The sequence below is a fragment of the Zingiber officinale genome, chromosome 6B, assembly GCF_018446385.1.
Source record: "Zingiber officinale cultivar Zhangliang chromosome 6B, Zo_v1.1, whole genome shotgun sequence".
Classification (NCBI taxonomy): Eukaryota; Viridiplantae; Streptophyta; class Magnoliopsida; order Zingiberales; family Zingiberaceae; genus Zingiber; species Zingiber officinale.
The window spans coordinates 92262284-92281185 of record NC_055996.1 but is presented as its reverse complement, the minus strand read 5'-3'; the positions used below and the strand labels follow the sequence as shown (position 1 = coordinate 92281185).

At 40.2% G+C, this 18902-nt stretch overlaps 4 protein-coding genes across 5 annotated transcripts; 2 read left to right on the top strand and 2 right to left on the bottom strand.

Annotated features, from left to right (window-relative positions):
* Positions 1–4956: 4956 nt before the first annotated feature.
* On the top strand, positions 4957–6126 carry LOC121990420. Its single transcript, XM_042544554.1, has 2 exons — positions 4957–5403; positions 5526–6126. The coding sequence occupies exons 1-2, from the start codon at positions 5070–5072 to the stop codon at positions 6029–6031; spliced, it is 840 nt and encodes a 279-aa protein (XP_042400488.1). The 5' UTR covers positions 4957–5069; the 3' UTR covers positions 6032–6126.
* A 280-nt stretch (positions 6127–6406) lies between these two features.
* Positions 6407–11344, bottom strand: LOC121993186. Of its 2 annotated transcripts, XM_042547877.1 has the most exons (12): positions 11154–11338; positions 10875–10923; positions 9720–10023; positions 8815–9024; positions 8614–8694; positions 8444–8530; positions 8250–8345; positions 8091–8144; positions 7057–8018; positions 6916–6964; positions 6799–6838; positions 6407–6711 (listed from the first exon to the last, which is right to left on the bottom strand). In XM_042547877.1, exons 3-12 carry the CDS (start codon positions 9957–9959, stop codon positions 6563–6565), a joined length of 1968 nt encoding a protein of 655 aa, XP_042403811.1. In that variant the 5' UTR covers positions 9960–10023; positions 10875–10923; positions 11154–11338; the 3' UTR covers positions 6407–6562. The 2 variants fall into 2 exon arrangements, with proteins under 2 accessions (XP_042403811.1, XP_042403810.1); XM_042547876.1 differs by lacking the exon at positions 10875–10923 and having other exon boundaries at positions 11154–11344.
* Positions 11345–12555: 1211 nt separating this feature from the next.
* On the top strand, positions 12556–15962 carry LOC121993181 (heat shock protein 81-1-like). The gene is made up of 3 exons (XM_042547871.1): positions 12556–12771; positions 12868–13290; positions 14243–15962. The coding sequence occupies exons 1-3, from the start codon at positions 12646–12648 to the stop codon at positions 15791–15793; spliced, it is 2100 nt and encodes a 699-aa protein (XP_042403805.1). The 5' UTR covers positions 12556–12645; the 3' UTR covers positions 15794–15962.
* Positions 15963–16076: 114 nt separating this feature from the next.
* LOC121993184 (aspartyl protease family protein At5g10770-like) lies at positions 16077–18203 on the bottom strand. The gene is made up of 2 exons (XM_042547873.1): positions 17887–18203; positions 16077–17381 (listed from the first exon to the last, which is right to left on the bottom strand). The coding sequence occupies exons 1-2, from the start codon at positions 18104–18106 to the stop codon at positions 16135–16137; spliced, it is 1467 nt and encodes a 488-aa protein (XP_042403807.1). The 5' UTR covers positions 18107–18203; the 3' UTR covers positions 16077–16134.
* Positions 18204–18902: the final 699 nt, after the last annotated feature.

Below are 18902 nucleotides of genomic sequence, written 5' to 3'. Positions count from 1 at the left end.
TTCATAGCCGTTGGGAGGGTTTTTTAGGTATTTTTTTTCAACGGTTAGGATCATTTGACCGTTTTTTGATCAATGGCTATGATTTAGTGTCCGTTACTATCAAAACTCTATAAATAGAGAGCTTATTTCATCATTTTTCACACACATCTTCTCTACTCTTAATCTCATTTTCGTATTCTCTAATCTCTACACGCTTTCATTTTCAATTTTCAATTACAATGGAAGGAGGCCGCGGAGGTGCATCATCTCGAGCTCGGAAGGGAAAGCAAATAATGAATCCGCGGGAGGAGGACCCCAACATTCAATCCACCGATGATGAGATCGAGCATCTTCCGAATCCGACACCCGACACACAAGTACCGATGCAATTACTTCTAAGGTTCGGGAACTTCCTCCTCTAAAGTCTTTTATTTTTACTAAACATTTTGAGAAGGTCACTCTTCCGTCGGGAGAAATGCGTGCAAAATGTAAGCACTGCAATGCTTCCTACAAATTCCAAGCCGGCGGCGGCTATGGGTCGTTGAAACGACATGTAGAAACGAAGCACCCGACGGAATATAGACTCGACCGTTCTCAAACACAATTATCAAGATTTTCTTCAACTAGCGGTAGTACCGATTCCGGTTTATTTTTATATTCGGATAATAAATTAAGAGAATCATTAGCTAAATTTGTTTTCGTAGAACATCTTTCTTTTAATTTTGGATCTAAATGCACATTTGAAGATTTTTGTAAAGAATCTCTTAATCCATGTGCTAAACGTGTTCCTAGGACTACACTTACTCGTACAATTAAAAAATTAGTAAAACAAGGAAAAAAGAATTTAATTGATGAATTTAGTAAATTAGATAATAAAGTTTCTTTATGTTCCGATATTTGGAGTGATCATTGGCAAACACATTCGTATATGGGTGTGACTTGCCATTGGATCAATAACTCTTGGAACCTCCAAAAAAGATTATTAGCTTATAGAGTTTTTGATGAATCACATAATGCTCATAATATCGCACAATTATTATGTTTAATTTTAGAAGAATATGGTTTAACTCATAAAATATTTTCAATATCATTAGATAATGCTAGTTCTAATACCGCTTGTATAGATGATCTAAAATTTGTTTGTCAACCTATTATTGGAGGTTTATTTTTTCATATTCGTTGTGTATGTCATGTTTTAAATTTATGTGTTCAAGATGGTTTAAAAATTTTAGAAAGTTATATTAAACCAATTAGAATTGCAATTTCTTATTTATGGTCTCATCCATCTATAATGAAACAATGGGGTAGGTTTTGTAAAATTAATGGAATGAGACCTAAAAAATTTCCACGTGATGTACCAACACGTTGAAATTCAATATACCAATTATTACAAGATTCATTTCAAATTAAAGAATTATTATGTTCATTTTTTGCACAAAACACTAATACTAATATATATTTATTTTCACAACAATGGAATATTTGTAGTCGTATTTGTGAAATTTTAAAAGTATTTAATGATGCAATCGAACAACTTTCCGGTGTTTATTATCCCACTGCTCAATTAGTTTTAGAAAAATTTTCTAATATAGTATTAGTTTTAAATGAACATATTAATAATGAATCTTTATCTCCTTACATCTTAGCTATGAAAACTAAATGAGAAAAATATTTTTATTTAATTCCTGAAATTTATTTAATTGCATTTGCTTTAGATCCTAGATTTAAATTAGAAGTTTTACAAGAAATGTTAACTTTATATTATGATGCTTTAATTCCAATTAAAGATTCTTCTTCCCCTGATCCAGCTAATATTATATATAATGTTAGAATTTATTTATATGATATTTATAATAAATATTATGCAAAATATGGAATATAAACTACTATTTCTAAAATACAATAAACTATTAGTAGTAATTTAAAACTTACAAAAACATAACTTTTATTTAAAAAACGGACAAAATGTCCACGAGGATCCTCAAATTTAACTTGAGAATTATTTTATGATTTTTTTTATTTTATTTTAATTAAACAGATAGTAAAAATTTTGATATCCTAATGTGATGATCACAGAAGGCTTAAAGCTTTCACGTTCTCTTCGTGATCACAAAAGAAATTTAGCTTGTCTAGTGTCAACTATTGCTGTGGAGCCAATGTTCAATGTCGATGACAACATATTAGATGAACAACGATAAACTTTGTCTCCCGACTCATTGGAAGCCCAAGCATTACTGGACGATTGGACCAGAGCGGAGAAAAGAATCCAAGGAATGCAACTTTCAGATGATGAAGTTGAAGATTTTGATACTGAAGGAACAAATACGACAGGAACAGGAAATGGAAGTGAATGAAAATGTAAAAGGATAAAAATGTAAAAGAACTACGTGGGCTTTGATTCCCCTAAAGGGATACGTAGGCAACTTAAATAAGTGCAAGCCCTTTTTTTAATAAATTTTAATTTCTAATTTCTAATTTTTAATGTTTAATGTTTAATGTTTAATTTTTAATTTTTAATTTTTTTTAACATATTAATCTTGAACCGTGATGAACCGTAAACCGAACCGTGAACCGGCGGTTCTGAACCGTGAACCGTAATCGTCTTGGGCGGTTAAGGTTAAGGGTCGACCTGCCTGGAACCGTCGAACCGGCGGTTCCGAACCGTCGAACCGTCGGTTCTGAACCGTGGTCAGGTCTACCTTCAAGGGTACAACCTCTATTATTTTTCCTCCCTCTCTTATTCCTTGGTGTGGCCGGCCAACATCCTCTCCCTCTCTTCCTCTTTGTGGTGGCCGAAACATCCCTCTTGCTTGGAGCTATTGTGGTGGCCGGATATTACTTGAAGAAGAAGAGAAAGCTTGCATCCCTTGGAGCTTGGTTGGTGTATTTCTTCTTCCTTGGTGAAGCTTTCTTATTTTGGCTAAACCTAGCTAGGAGGAGAAGAAGGTGTTTGGTGGTTTCTCATCTCGGAAGATCGTTGCCCACACAACGTCCGAGGTTAGAAGAGGAATACGGTAGAAGATCAAGAGGTCTTTCTAAAAGGTATAACTAGTAATTTTTCTTTCCGCATCATACTAGTTATTTTTGGAAATAATACCAAATACAAGAGGCTTACCATTCTAGGATTTCGAATATATTTTTCGATGTTGTGTTCTTTTATTTTTTCTTTTCCTTGTGATTTGATTGTTCCTTTCGGTTAACCTAAAGTTATTTTAGGAAATTAAATATTAACTTTCTATAAAAGGTTTTGTCTAGTCGGTGGTGGTTGCTCCCATATCTAAGAAGGTCATGTGCCTCGCCACGTCAGTACTGGGAACCAATTATGGAAATTAATATTTAATGGAATTAATAACTTAAGGTGACTTGGGTCGAACATGTTAAGTTCCGCAGGAGATCCAAGTCAAAACCTAAAAGAACAAATAGATTAAGTTTTGGATCAAACGTGTTAAGTTCCGCAGGCGATCCAAAATTTAATTTAAAAGAACACATGGTAGCTAGGAAAAGGTTCAGACCTTTGTACAAAATTTTTGTACAGTGGAACCTCTAGGTTTTCCGAGTAGCAACCAACACCTATATCAATGGAGAAGGACCCATCTTCTATAATACCTCTCACAATCTCCGTAATTAATGAGACATCATCTTATTGTTAGACATCCTATCCAATCACCATGCTTACACTGTATCTAGTAGTCACATTGTGGGTATGAGGAGGGCATATTGTGTATCTGTACACAAATACGATTTTATGACCTTTTGACAAAATCCATGTGCTGTATTAATGGCGAAATGAGCTCCTGGGTTGGGAGGCCCATTGGGCTTCTAGTTGGGGGATGAGCCCTGCGTAGAGGGTCTACTTTCTTATGAGGCCTAAATGGTTTGTGACAATATCCCAAGAGGGAGTGGAGCTCTACAAGCAATCCAACAAACTATAATGTTAGCCCTTTGATCCCCTGTCCGATTGGCGATAGCTAATCGGGAGTGAATGGGGAGCAGATCCCTGTGCGGATTTAGCAAAGCCAGAGAGTGGGACATGTAGAGAGCTTGTCTGATCGACGGTAGTCAATCAGGAGAGAACGGGGAGTGGATCCCCGTGCGAGTCCTGCAGAGCTAGGGACTAGAGCATGTAGTGAGCCTATTCGACTGGCGGTAGCCAATCGAGAGAGAACGAGGAGTAGAGCCCTGTATAGGTCCGACAGAGCAGGGGAGTGGGGCTCGTAGTGAGCATGCCCGATTGATGGTAGCTAATCGGGAGAGAACGGGGAGCAGAGCCCGGTGCGAGTCTGGCAGAGCCGGGGAGTGGGACCCATATAGAGCATGTCCGATTAGAGGGAACATAAAGTGGAGCTCCGTGTGAGTCTGGCAGAGTTGGAGAGTAAGGTCCGTAGAGAGCCTGTTCGATCGAGGATACTCGATCGGGAGAGAATGGGAAACAGAGTCCCGTGCGGGTTTGATAGAGTCAAGGAATGGGGTCTGTAGAGAGCTTGTATGATCAACGATAACCGATTGGGACAGAATGAGGAGTGGGGCCTCGGCTTTTAACCAGACACTTGTACTGAGCTATTGACCTTGGCCCCACTAAAGAGTTCTTCCCTATTCACTCTATCAATATATATATATTTATACTTTTACATAAAATAAGGTTAATATAATACATTATTTATACTAGTGAAAAATAATTTCAAAGATGTTTAAAAATATTTTTATTACTCTAAAATAATTACATTTATTTTACACGTTTAATTCACCCATAAAATTACGTTATTCATTCCTCGAACACTCCAACTCCAATATTACGGCCACATACATACAATGAATGATACATTGAATCTGGTCACTCACAATGCGATACATTGATCCTAGACTGGTTTTGATTACCACACGAGTGGTAGCGAGCCATCGACGACGTGCATACCCATGATTATAAAGGCGTCAACGAGTGGCCTCGCTCTCACAACTTTTTATTGTAAGTAAGTATTCTCGCTATCAAATATTATATTATTTATATATTTTGTAGATATTTGAAAATACAGAGAGAGAGAAGAGAGAGAGAGAGAGAGAGAGAGAGAGAGAGTGAAGAGGAGATTGGCGCGATGATGATTAACTTGGCGGCGGCGTCGGTGACGGCGACGGCACGGCGTAGCCCGGAGCAACTGTCCTTTGGCCCGTACGGTTTGGCGGACCTGGTCGACTCGTTCTACTTCGGGGAGGAGGATGAGGAAGAGATGGAGGAAGAGGAGGAGGAAGATAAGGACACGGATTGGAGCGCGCTGGAAGCGGCACTGGAGGAATCGGAGGCCGACTCGGTGGCGTGTCGAATCAGAGCGGAGGCGGAGCGGGCCGTGGAAGCGGTGGGATTCGAGCAGAGAGGCGACGAGTTGAAGATGCGAGTCGTGGGCTGGCTCCGAGACCGAGGATTCGATGCCGGTAAGTGTTCGTTTTTTTTTTCTCCGTTGTAGTCTTTAGTTGGAATCGATCGTTTCACATTGAGTCAATATTTTCACCGAGTTTAAAGAAATCTAGATCTAAATCGGCGTCGTAATTGGCAGGGCTCTGCTCCTCCGCGTGGGAACGATCCACCGACGGAGTCGTCACCGTCGCCGGCCGCCACGACTTCATCGACGTGATCCACCTCGGCGGCCGCCGGCGCTACATCTTGGAGATAGACTTCACCTCCGAGTTCGCGATCCCACGGCCGACGGCCGCCTACGCCGCTTTCCTACGGCGGATCCCGTCGGCATTCGCCGGGACGGAGGTGACCGTGGGGCGCGTGGTGGGCGTGATGTGCGAAGCGATGAGGGAGTCGATGAAGAGCGCCGGAATGCCGCTTCCGCCGTGGCGGCGGAAGGAGTATGTTGAGGCGAAGTGGCTGAGCGAGTACGTGAGGCGGCGGGGCGACCGGGAGACGGAGCAGGGAGGGGGCGAGGGGAGGAAGGAGGAGAAGAAGAAGGCACGGATGATTGAAGGTTGCAGAGAGGCGGAGGTGCGGCGTGGGGAAGGCTGGCGGCGCTGCAAATTGGACGTCGGTCAAAAGGAAAATATGGTTTTTAGTTAAAAGTTCTTAAATTTTGTTTATAATCAGGTCTTATTGACTTTGTTCGGAATTAGTTAGTTTTTATTGGAGACATGTATTTTTTTATTTATTTTTGGTGGGAGCTACAATTTTTTGTTTTCGTAAACATTCTATCTGACTTTTATTAAAAGAAACTTTTATTCATCATCGGAATCGAATGACTTAACTAAAAAAATTTGCAGGTCACTTTTCTTTTGCTAATCTCACAATTAATTTGCAGGTCTAAAGGGTCAGAATTATAAATTTATATACAATTACAATTTAGAATACCTCAAATTGATCATGTTAAATTCTAATAAAAAATATAATAAAAGTACGCAAATCAGCATGCAACGAGAAGCACAAGATATACTACGATTGAGACAAAAGGTATCAACTTTATTACAAATCCATACTCTTCAGAATTTACTTTTTAAAAGATATATGAAAGTTGTCGCTAAAAATAAAGCAGGAGCTACAACATACATGGATGTATAATGTACACTGATGACAGATATGATGTTGATACCTGCACTAAGCTATAGACAGCTCCAGAGAAGATTTTGCAAGCCACAATAAACCGGGATCATTTCTTTTCAACACCAAAAACGTTTCCACCATCCCAATTTCATCAGAAATCACATCTTCGCAGAAACCTACCAATGCGAGAATCTCCATTGCAGCTGTTTTAGCATATAATATAGTCTAAGATAAGGTTAATAAGAAAAAAAAATGGATGTAAGAGATTAAAAATCAAAGAAAGTGCCGACCTTTATAATTTGCCACATTCCTTTGGAACTGAGGATTGGCCTAAAGGATCAGAAGACAAATAGTAAGAAACAATGGATACACTATGAAAATTGAAGCGGGACTTTATTTTAGAATACCTTTCTTAGTCTTCTAAATTTGATCTCCCCTGGGTGTTCTATCACATTCCTATGAGCAGTAAGGACAAACAAATCAATCCAACTGGAGGTAAAAGTTCGAAGTTGATGTAGAAAAATATGAAGATTTTGAAGAAGCAATACCTGATGATCTTGAAAAGTGTCTGAAGAGCTGTGGCAGCTTGTGAAGGCGCTGCCTCTGATTTTAGAATATCAATGACCTTCTGGAGGCGTGAACAAAAAATAGCAGCAGGTTCTTCAATTCTCTGTACCTCTTGACTGTCGAAACCATAGGCATCATCAACTTTCATCGAGTCATCTGCAACTGGTGAAGTTTCAGAACTTTGTTGGAACCTCTCCTGGGCTTCTGAAAGCATGTCTTTGGTGGATTCATCCGGATCAGGCTCTCCATGGAGTTTTGTGAGATTTAATTCTTCCATTTGTACATCCAGGATTATTCTGCTACTCGTCAACTCGTCAGGACCAAGTTCCAAATTTCTTTGCTGCTGTGTATCTAACTTGCTTGACACGATACCAGTATCATGCCTCATGATAGTTTTAACAGCATCAACAGATAGGTTGTTATCAGGATTATGTTCATTCTCTGTTGCTGCAATATCTACAGGAACAGTTTTGCTCTCATTAGTCAGAACGCTGATAGTGGGAGCATCATCTGGATCAGGCTCAAGCACATTCTCATTATTTAAGGAATCATCGTGATCAGGCTCATCATGCACAGCTGTGTATGACTTAGAAGATGATGCCTTGGTGTTTTTCACCATTTCAAGAATGGAAGCATTTCCAAACGAAGTCACCATATCATCTGGGTCAGGTTCAGAATCAAAACTAACTTGATTTCCCACAAACTTATTGTCATCAAGAAGGGGCTCCTTGGCTGAAACATTTACAAGACGGTTGTAGGCTGCTGCAACAGACGATGCACGAACAGACGCAAATGAATTCATTGCTCCTCCAAGTTTTTGGCCAATACTCTCTCTACTTGCATTGATATAAGCATCTTCTTCATAGTTGTCAGTGTATATTCTACCACTCAATGTGTGGCTGGTTGATTTTGTCCAATCTAGATTAGCAGCTTCTTCATTCAACTATGGTCAAACAAAATCATTAGCAAATAAACATCAACAAATGACTTAATTTTCATGTGGTTTATGATGTACCTGCTTGTTTAGAGCAAAGAATTTGGAATCATGTTCTGAGTACACCATGTGGGCCTGAAATGAATTTTGAAAGAAAAACCATAAGAAACCTCACCAACAGGGTTACATGAATATGACAGGATCACAAACAAAGGACTCAAGATACAGAAAAGAACATACAAGTTCATGTAGCAGTGTTTTTTTTATGCTTTCATATTTCCTAAATCCTTTGAGATCATCTGTACGTAGTCTAAGGGATATTTCTTCCCCGTGATTCTGCACAACGAGAAAGTTAAAAAAAAAAAAAAGGGTAACCATCCTGGATTTGCTTAAGAATTTAGTAAAACAATTACACCACGCAGAAGCATGCTTACCTTGTTAAAACCTAGAATGCATTCTGGACTTATTCCTACATATCCTTCTGGTGCCATTTCAGTCATAATACCGACCCGCCATCGATGCTGACAGAATAACAAAAAGCATCTTATAAGATGACTATAAGCCGTTAAAGAAAACCATCATTTTCAGAGAAATGAGTCATTACCTTATTCATGATGGCAATAATCCCACGATCACAGGCAAGCATGTGCATTCTTTTCAATGCCTCAGAAGGTGGTGGAGTTAACTACCACAGAGAAAATTGATCGGACGTGAGAAAGAGAAGAAAGTAGTCCATAATTTTTCAGGTTTTACATGTTTGCAGGGAGACAATAAGTGCACCAGATAGCTTTTCTTAAAAGAATACCTGTATTCCTGGAATTTGGAGTGTCCGAAATTCACAGAAAATGTAGCTTCCCTGAGGAAGTTTTAGAGAAGATTGAGGCCTATAAGTTGCTCTTTGTTTCAATCGCTTTTCTTCTTCATCGAACCCAACTATCCTTAGGTCATTTTTACTATTTTGAGAAACATCATCAATCTCATCTTTTAAAACACCCATCATCCGGATTGGTTTTCCCTGAATAATAATAATAATAAATAAGAAATCAAATTAAACATGTGATAGCTCCAAAGACAAACAAATTAAATATCATGCACCATAAAAAAGAACAACATGCTTATGAGGTATTTGTTCAGCGAGGAAAACAGAGACTTGGTCCAGAAACAATAAGCATTTAACCTAAAGACCAGAGGACAACTTTGCTGTCTGCATATCAGTAGATTAGATATTATCTAATCTTTCACAATCATACTTTAGTGTTAAATTGACCAACATGAATATGCACCTAATATTTTTCAAAGCATGTTGAAATAGTAAATGAAATCATTTTTATGTCAAATTGTAATCATCCCTAAACATATAAATATAGTTTAACAAATTATTCATTTACTTCTTGAACTTATTGCAAGGGAATGTTACAAGAAGATACAGGTCCATAAAATCCAACAAATGGGAATGGTAGAGAATTTTCCAACAAAGAACATACGAAAGAAAGACAAGTCGAGCACAAGCTTATTTTTTCTCTGAGAATGATAACTACTATCCTCTCTCTCTCTCTCTCTCTCTCTATATATATATATATATATATAAACCACAGAAGATGAAGAAATAGAAAGTAGATTATTAGCTTCAGTTTGGTAGCAAATTTCTTGCAAACATATTTCCTTAGGTAACAGCTTCAATTTATGTTGCATTAAGAATGTATATCTTACCTGAAGAATAGCACCTTCTTGCAAGCTTAACATGGAATGAGCATCAGAAAATGGACTAAGCATCCTTGATCCCTTGTTATTAGTTTGTGGAACAAAAAATCTCATGGTGTCAGGTTTGACATGAGTCAATTCCTGAAGCTTCTGACCAAACTCCTTCACATTAGAGTTTGAGTTAACATCCACACTCAACTCCATGCCTCTCCAAACAACTAGAACATTGCAATTATTCAGTTTCTCCATTTGGATTAGAACAGATATAAGTGGATGCAAATAGACAGACAATGATAAGTTATTTCTTGTCAATCTGCAAAAATGAAAAGATAGTTAGAAAGCAAAATTAATGTTGGCGCTAAGAACTAGACATTCTTTTATTATCATTATGCTATAAACCAACAAAGCCACTACTAAGGAAGAGGGAAAAGAAAATAGTAGATTATTATGGACTGGATTATGAAATCAAATTGTTGAAAGGAAGATAACTAAGGGAAGAGTTGTCATTAAATGTTTCCAAGCATTTATATATTATTGATAATCATTATAAATATGATCTACAGAAAAAAGTTGCGAACTTATTACAACTTCAGAAAGCCAGTGCTTTGTTATGTTCTATATATATACTTCAATCCATACTCAATTCTCTGATTCCAGATGAACTTGTGAATGGATAGAAATGACATTTCACTTATGTGAAAGAAGTAAAAAGAAAAACATAGCAAACATATTTAGTCATGTTCCTATGGTTATTATATGTGTATAAATGTAAAAGAATCAATTTCAGACATTAAACTTAAGGATGCATGAAGAGAACCAAGTCCCAATGTAAAAACAATTATCCTCCTCTTCAAGATGTTTCTCCCAACTATATATCTTGCCTTTTTGAATTCTATGCAACACTATATTACAGGTGATCCAATTCTACATCGACCCTTTATTTTGCACGAGAGTAAACTGAAGATGCAGAACTACTCTCTGCCACAAAGAAACCACAGAGCAAACTAAAACAACAAAAGGAGATTGATTTTTGCCATTATGAACAAAGGTCTTAACTAGACTGGGGCTAAGAACAAAGATCCTATTCTAAATCGCTAATTCTACTAAGCAGCCAACATATCCATCAAAATCTATCTATTCAAGTGAGGTTATTCCAAGGCAAACTTGTTTGATTTCAACTTTGCTTCCACAAGTTCGCCTCGTCTCCAATCGCCTAGAAAGGTGAAAACAAGGATGAAAAATACTAAACTCAACCAAGAGTCAGGTAAATCAAAATAAATAAAAGCACTCAACCACAACAATTCGATAAAAAAATATCGAAACCAAAAGGTAAGAAAACTGCTATAATTCAATCAAGTATACAAAAAAAAAAAAAATCGTTCAAAGCAACATCGATTGGCAACTGGATCGCAGAAACCTCAAACTATGGCGTGGCGATTTTACCTCCGACAGCGGCGCCGACGCGAACCACACGATCGACCTCTGCAGAGTTGGGAGCTTGCGGTAGAAATCGATGTACGCGAGAACCTACGGAGAATGCGATGACTCCCGGTGGATGGCGTAAATTTACTCGTCTGGGTCTCTGTTTCTTGCGGAAGGGGAAAACGTCGAGGCGTTTAGGGCTTTTGTTTCATTTTGGTGCGGGGTGACCTTACCGCGTATTATAAGCGACGCCCGTGTGTTCTGGAAGCTAAAGTCAGCGTCTCATCGGACGGCGGACGAAAAGGAATATTCCCGAAGATGGACGCGCAATGTTAGAAATAGGATGGAGGATACGGTTTAGGCTGAGTTTGGTTAGGTGTCATCAGTTTAAATTTGTAATATAATTAAATTTATAATATAATATAATATAATTAATATTATATTATTATATTTTATATTTGATGATAATTATTTTTTTATAAAAAATATAATTTATATTATTATAAAATAATAAAAATATCCTACCATCTTTATCTATCATTGTCAATGGTCTCTAGCAACGATGAGCGACAACACCGTAAGTGGCCCACAATTAACAACGGTGGGTGGCAATGATCGATGGCGGTTGACAGGCGAAAATTATTGGTGGACAATGATGATTACCGATACAACTATCGATTGTTATAGTAAATAAATTAAGGATATATTTGACATATTAAATTTTAAATAGGATTATATTAAAATATAATACAGATCTTATTATTTAAATTATAAAAAATTATTATCTTTTATAATTTATATTATATCATATTATAAATTTTAAATTATATTAAAATAATTAGGATTAATAAGTCTGATTACGAGCGGATGATTGATTTGGACCGTTTCCGATGATGATATGATTTTGAGTCGGATCAAGTGACGCCCTCGCAATAGGGAACACCCAATTGAGGCTCGTTAAGAAAAGTTTGCGAAGGAGGAGAGAGAAAAGAATCAAATTCAACTGATATTCCACCTTAATTAGACATGGAATTTCGGTTATTTCGTGGTTGGTTCAATTCAGCTGATAAAAAATAAATATATTGAGATTTTAAATATCTGATTCAAATTCTCATTAATTTGATCTCAACCGATGTTGAGGTCGAGTTGGCCGTACATCAAATTGAATTTTGCTTATTTTTAAAATATTATAAATAATTTATTGTGTGTTTTTCAAAATTATAGATACCTGATCAAACTATTGGTAGCCAATCACGTGGTAGGTTGCCGTGAATGGGGCCGAAGAAAGATCTAGAACTCTTATCGGATCCGGATCCGGATCCTACAACTCCCCATGGGTCTGTTTGACCTGTTATCGTGGATCTATGGAATAATCTAGAACCTCGCGCAGCTCCCCTGTTCTATATATTATACCTCTGGTCAGAACCCTAATCCTCACCCTGGCTAACGCCGTCGCGTCATTTGATCTCGTTCTGCTCTAGTTCTAGAGCGTTCTTTTCGCTAGGGTTCAGTCATGGCGGCCGAGACGGAGACCTTCGCCTTTCAGGCAGAGATCAACCAGCTTCTCAGCCTCATCATCAACACTTTTTACTCCAATAAGGAGATCTTCCTTCGGGAGCTCATCAGCAACTCCTCCGATGTGAGTTCTCGTTATCTGCTGTCTCGACTGGAACGAAAACTTCTTCTTCTTCTTCTTCTTTTGATTTTTTTAAACTCTAAAATGGCTTTGGTACAGGCGTTGGACAAGATCCGGTTTGAGAGCCTGACCGACAAGAGCAAGCTCGATGCACAGCCGGAGCTCTTCATCCATATCATCCCCGACAAGGCCACAAACACTTTATCCATCATTGACAGCGGTATCGGCATGACAAAGTCCGATCTGGTCAACAATCTCGGTACCATTGCACGATCTGGCACCAAGGAATTCATGGAGGCGCTAGCTGCTGGGGCTGACGTCAGCATGATTGGCCAGTTCGGTGTGGGGTTCTATTCTGCGTATCTCGTTTCCGAGCGAGTCGTGGTGACGACCAAGCACAACGACGATGAACAGTACGTTTGGGAGTCTCAGGCCGGAGGTTCGTTCACTGTTACACGGGATGCCTCAGGGGAGAACCTCGGAAGGGGAACAAAGATCACTCTCTTTCTCAAAGAGGATCAGGTAAACACTAATTATTGTATACGTAAAATAGGAAAAGAGTAATTAGTAGTTTTGTATAGTCCGAATGGAGTACTCTGTTTGAAATCATGAAACTCAAGAATTTGATTTACAAATATCAAGGCTTTAGGGGTTTACAATTCACATCGTAGGTGTTTGCACCCACTAATTTGACTTGCATATTAGATATAGAAGTACACACAAGTTTTCATAATATGTAATGCATTGAATTCTATCTACTATTTTTCTGAACAACTTTGAGAGCTGGTGGGTTTAGTATCAATTATAGTCATATATTTCCCTTTGACCATAATTCACTTTATCAATAGTTTGCTTTCTTGCCCTTGGCTAGCGTTTCCATTGTCTGAAATTAAGTGATAATTACGAAGTTAGCTGCAACGAAATATGTTTGGTATTATGCTTTTATTTTATGTAACTAAGAAGATCTGTAGATTGACATCAACTATTTTTGTTCTTTGCTGGTTATTCGATCATTTATCTTCTATTGTCTACATTTGTTTCACTTGCTGTATCAATTTTAGCAATCGAATTCCCTATTTCCAGAATTGACCATTAGCATCAGCTTGCTTTATTATCCCTGCTTTGTGTTTTCATTGTGTGGAATCAAGTGATAATGTTGAAGTTTAACTGCACACGATATGTGTTTTGTAGTATGCTTTTACCTCATGTGACTAGGAAGATTTCTAGATTGATATAGACATCGATTTTTTGTTCTTTGCTAGCTATTGCATCATTGACCTTCTCCTGTGTACATTTGTTTCGCTTGAACTTGGTAACTGGTTTAGCATTTTAGTCAATTTATTGCTATTTTTGTACTATGCTGTTCTTATATGATCTTCTTTGCATTATAAATTTGTTTCTTATTTGTTTTCAACTGATATTCTTGTTTGATGTCTTGTGTGCATTATTACTATGTTTCAATGTGTTATTGCAGTTGGAGTATCTTGAGGAGCGCCGACTCAAAGATTTGGTCAAGAAGCATTCTGAGTTCATCAGCTATCCCATCTCCCTGTGGACCGAGAAGACCACAGAGAAGGAAATCTCGGACGATGAGGACGAAGACGACAAGAAAGACACCGAGGAAGGCAAAGTGGAGGAAGTTGACGAGGAAAAGGAAGAGAAAGAAAAGAAAAAGAAGAAGATCAAGGAGGTTTCCCACGAATGGTCTTTGGTCAACAAGCAGAAGCCTATCTGGATGAGGAAGCCTGAGGAGATCACAAAGGAAGAGTATGCTGCTTTCTACAAGAGTCTCACCAATGATTGGGAAGAGCATTTGGCTCTGAAGCACTTCTCTGTGGAAGGCCAGCTCGAATTCAAGGCCGTCCTTTTCGTGCCAAAAAGGGCTCCTTTTGATCTCTTCGACACGAGGAAGAAGCTTAACAACATTAAACTCTACGTTCGCCGTGTGTTCATCATGGATAACTGCGAGGAACTGATTCCCGAGTACTTGAGCTTTATCAAGGGGATTGTGGATTCCGAGGACCTTCCCCTTAACATTTCCAGAGAGACGTTGCAGCAGAACAAAATCCTCAAGGTTATCCGCAAGAATCTCGTTAAAAAATGCATCGAGCTCTTCTTTGAGATCGCTGAAAACAAGGAGGATTACAACAAGTTCTACGAGGCATTCTCAAAGAATCTCAAGCTTGGAATACATGAAGATTCTCAAAACAGGTCGAAGATTGCCGAACTATTGAGGTTCCACTCCACCAAGAGCGGGGATGAGATGACAAGCTTGAAGGATTATGTTACAAGAATGAAGGAGGGCCAGAATGACATCTACTACATCACTGGCGAGAGCAAAAAGGCTGTGGAGAATTCTCCGTTTCTTGAGAAGCTGAGAAAGAAGGGCTACGAGGTTCTCTTCATGATAGATGCGATCGATGAGTATGCTGTCGGTCAGCTGAAGGAATTCGAGGGTAAGAAGCTGGTTTCTGCTACAAAGGAGGGACTGAAACTCGACGAGAGCGAGGACGAGAAGAAGAAGCAGGAATCTCTAAAGGAGAAGTTCGAGGGACTCTGCAAGGTTATCAAGGAGGTGTTGGGTGACAAGGTGGAGAAGGTGGTGGTCTCTGATCGAGTGGTCGATTCGCCCTGTTGTTTGGTGACTGGCGAGTACGGATGGACTGCAAACATGGAGAGGATCATGAAGGCACAGGCGCTCAGGGATTCAAGCATGTCAGGCTACATGTCGAGCAAGAAGACGATGGAGATCAACCCTGAGAACCCGATCATGGAGGAGCTGCGGAAGAGGGCGGACGCAGACAAGAACGACAAGTCTGTCAAGGACCTCACCCTGTTGCTCTACGAGACTGCCCTGCTCACCTCTGGTTTTAGCCTTGACGACCCCAACACCTTCGGCAACCGGATCCACCGCATGCTCAAGTTGGGACTCAGCATTGATGAGGACGACAAGGTCGAGGACACCGACATGCCTGCCCTTGAGGAAGGCGACGCTGACGAGAGCAAGATGGAGGAAGTCGACTAATAAGCTATTTCAAGGTTTCTTTATGTTTGCTTCGAAACTTTGGAAGTTGTAGTACCAGTCTAGTAGTCTTAAACTCTTAGGTTATAATTTTGGCGTGGAGGTCATTACTTCTCATTATCAACGTTGGACGTGTGTTCATTCTAGAATCTAGAATGGTTGTTATGGATCAGTGGTAGTGCGTTGCATCTTATGCATGTTTGTCTTTTATGTTAACAATTTCTTAAATGACAATGCTTAAAATAGTTGGACATTATCGCCCATTCGATTAAAATTCGCCCCCTCAAAATAATCAAATACCATTTTTGTTTAAATCACAAAACTATGTTTTGATATAATAGTCTTTACCCACAAGCTTGGGCGCCGAATCCGATTTTCTTTCCGGCCATGTCGTAGACGACGTTGTATGTCTTCTGCTGCATGTTTCCGACGATTGCCACGTCCTCTGCCCTCTCGTTTCCGGCGAAAGCCAGACACGCTTGCGCCGCGCTCGCCACGTACAGTATCCCACTGAAGGCCATCTGCACCTCCGTCCTGCTCGCGAACACCAGCGCCACCGTCGGCACCGACACTCTGTCGTACCCCGTGAAGTTGTAGCAGGTGTCCAGTATCGATAGCGCCGGCGCCGCCTCGTACTGCCCCATCTGCCCCCGGAACGCCGTCCTCAGCGCCGCGTACGCCGCCGGTGGCAGCCGCGTGATCACGGTCCCCGAGTCAATCAGCGTCCCCGCTCTCCGGAACACCGCCTTCTGGATCGACAGCTGTTTTCCCCCCACCTTAATCGCCACCAGATCCGCGAAGTAGAAAGAGAGCAAACCCCGCACCGACCTCATCCGCGTGTACGAGACGTTCGACGAAATGCCCCGTCCGATCGTGAGGTACCCCGTCTCGCTTGATCGCGAAGGCAGGCAGTAGGAGAATACTGCGCCGTACTTCCTCGCAGCCTGCGACGCCAGCGAGACGCTGCCGCGGCCGAGGCCGAGGAGCCCCGCTGCTCGGCCGAAGAGGCCGCGGTTGGCTTCGCCGCACCCGAACAGGAAGCCCGGGAGCGCGGAGCTGGGGGACAGCGTGAGCACGTCGCGGCCGAAGGTGCCCTCCGTCTCCGATTGGTCGCCGTACTGCACGCTGTACCGGCACCGGTTGTCGGTGGAGCAGGAGTTGGAGTAGAGCCGGCCGCAGTCGGTGGAGTTGCATAGGAAGGCGGCGTAGGTAGAGGATGCCTCCGGGTCGAACACCGGCTCCTCCTGCGCGTAGCAGTCGTTGCACGGCGCGCACTGGATCCACGACAAATCACTGCCGGTGTCGAAGATGACCGAAAATTTTCTCCCAGGGGTGCCGAAGCCCACCGTGACGACATAGTTCCCGGTGCCAAGCGAGCTGCCGGTGCGCGCGGGGATATTCACCGGCCGCGACTCCCTGCCAAATTTTTCAACATCAACCGGGGCCGTCGCCGCAGACATCTGTCGCTGGATCGACAAGACTCGTTCCCGGTCTCCGTCCAGGAGTTCACGGTGACTCAGCTTCTGGTCATCGGTCAACGGCGAGCACGGGCCGTGCCCGTGGACGACTTGCAACCTCGAAGAACTATAACCTGCTTTCAGATCAGAACACGGAGCGATCAGCATCAGGAACTACAAAGGTATCAAAAATGAATCTCATTCACTTTTTCGACGGAAATTATAACTTAAAATCATGTTCAGTGACCATAAAGAATCACTAGCGGCTTTCACATCAGAAGTTGGAGAAATCATCACCATCACCAGGACATACATTAACATTAAAAAATGGCTGCAACTATCACCAGGTACTGCGATTTCAATTATTTTTTTTTCTTTTTCTATTTCTTTTTCTGCATTACTGAGTTTTTTAGGTGGTAATTATTAGTTCACCGAGATCATGAAGATGACTGAAACTGTGATAACATTAAATCACTATAAACTTATCATGTTCAGTAACCATGAAGAATCATAAGCTGCTGAGTTTTTGGCTCAAATTTTGCATGCATTCGCTCATTTGTTGAACTCCCTACAAAACATAGCATTCAGTAGAGACTGCAACGCTAGGAGAGTCCAGTTTCAAGTGCCAAGTAAATTCACCTTTTGGGGAAGCAGAGCAGATTGAGTTGGGGAGCAAGTCACGAACCCAAAACGTATGCACTTCTGAAGCTTTGGCCTCTCCACGAGCCAAGTGGAGAGGAAGAGCGAGTAGCCATAGGAGGATGAGACATGAGGCCATGGTTAGCAGCACTTGAATGGTTGGGGAAGTAGGAAAATGGTGCCTTAAGTAGGGCAGGAAGGGTTGCAATTGGTGGCACATCCTTTTCCTGCATTTGTCTCCCTCCTCTAGAGATCAAATTAGGTCATAGGTCATCACAGAAAATACCAATGAATCCGATCAATTGGTCAATGGAGGTCCCTCACGAATGTTTGAGGGCTCCCTAGTGCATTCACTAGTGGAAGGGAAACCAAAAAACAAACAAGGTGCATCACAAGCTGGAAAGCACTAAATTGGATCAATTTCTCATTTTTTTTAAAAAGATTTCCGCGTATCATACACTATAATTGTCTCAAGAATTAATCGCATTTTAACAATATTTATTGAGAGGAGAATATTTGTTTTAAAATATTTATCATCTACATTTTTACCCTTTTTGATTATCATCTGCAATTCTTCACTTATTAAGAGGGGAGAAGAGTAGTTTAAAAATTAAAATAGAAACTTTGAAGAGCATTTTAGCAATATTAAAATGTTAGAGATGTAATAAATAAATCTGGTAGATAACCCCACAATCACTTCAATTGGTGTAGTAATATGAGACCTTGTATTTTTCAAGTAATCAGGATTTAATTCTCATAGTATATCATTAAATTACTGGTGAAGTTAGGGTGATACCTCAGGAGCTACTGTACTTTTTATATTTATTTGATGGACCATCTATCTTAAAATTAACCGTGCAGATTTGAATACTTGATTTCCAAGTTCACTTGCTTTGACTCTTAGATACATCGCATCGCTAGTCAAATCACCTCTTGATTATTCTTCAGCAAATGTGAATGAAGTACACTTGATATTTAAGTTTAGAAATTATAGATTTATTTTATATTTAAATGTA

What these genes read in the sequence shown, in the direction of transcription:
- LOC121990420 (XM_042544554.1), top strand. Translation starts at nt 5,070, where the DNA reads ATGATGATTAACTTGGCGGCGGCGTCGGTGACGGCGACGGCACGGCGT. An exon ending in AGACCGAGGATTCGATGCCG is followed by an intron (nt 5,404 to 5,525) that starts GTAAGTGTTCGT and finishes CGTAATTGGCAG; the next exon opens with GGCTCTGCTCCTCCGCGTGG.
- LOC121993186 (XM_042547876.1), bottom strand. Translation starts at nt 9,959, where the DNA reads ATGGAGAAACTGAATAATTGCAATGTTCTAGTTGTTTGGAGAGGCATG. An exon ending in TCCAAATTCCAGGAATACAG is followed by an intron (nt 8,695 to 8,814) that starts GTATTCTTTTAA and finishes TCTCTGTGGTAG; the next exon opens with TTAACTCCACCACCTTCTGA. An exon ending in TCTTTGCTCTAAACAAGCAG is followed by an intron (nt 8,019 to 8,090) that starts GTACATCATAAA and finishes GTTTGACCATAG; the next exon opens with TTGAATGAAGAAGCTGCTAA.
- LOC121993181 (XM_042547871.1), top strand. Translation starts at nt 12,646, where the DNA reads ATGGCGGCCGAGACGGAGACCTTCGCCTTTCAGGCAGAGATCAACCAG. An exon ending in TCATCAGCAACTCCTCCGAT is followed by an intron (nt 12,772 to 12,867) that starts GTGAGTTCTCGT and finishes GCTTTGGTACAG; the next exon opens with GCGTTGGACAAGATCCGGTT. An exon ending in TCTTTCTCAAAGAGGATCAG is followed by an intron (nt 13,291 to 14,242) that starts GTAAACACTAAT and finishes GTGTTATTGCAG; the next exon opens with TTGGAGTATCTTGAGGAGCG.
- LOC121993184 (XM_042547873.1), bottom strand. Translation starts at nt 18,106, where the DNA reads ATGTGCCACCAATTGCAACCCTTCCTGCCCTACTTAAGGCACCATTTT. An exon ending in CTGCTCTGCTTCCCCAAAAG is followed by an intron (nt 17,382 to 17,886) that starts GTGAATTTACTT and finishes ATCTGAAAGCAG; the next exon opens with GTTATAGTTCTTCGAGGTTG.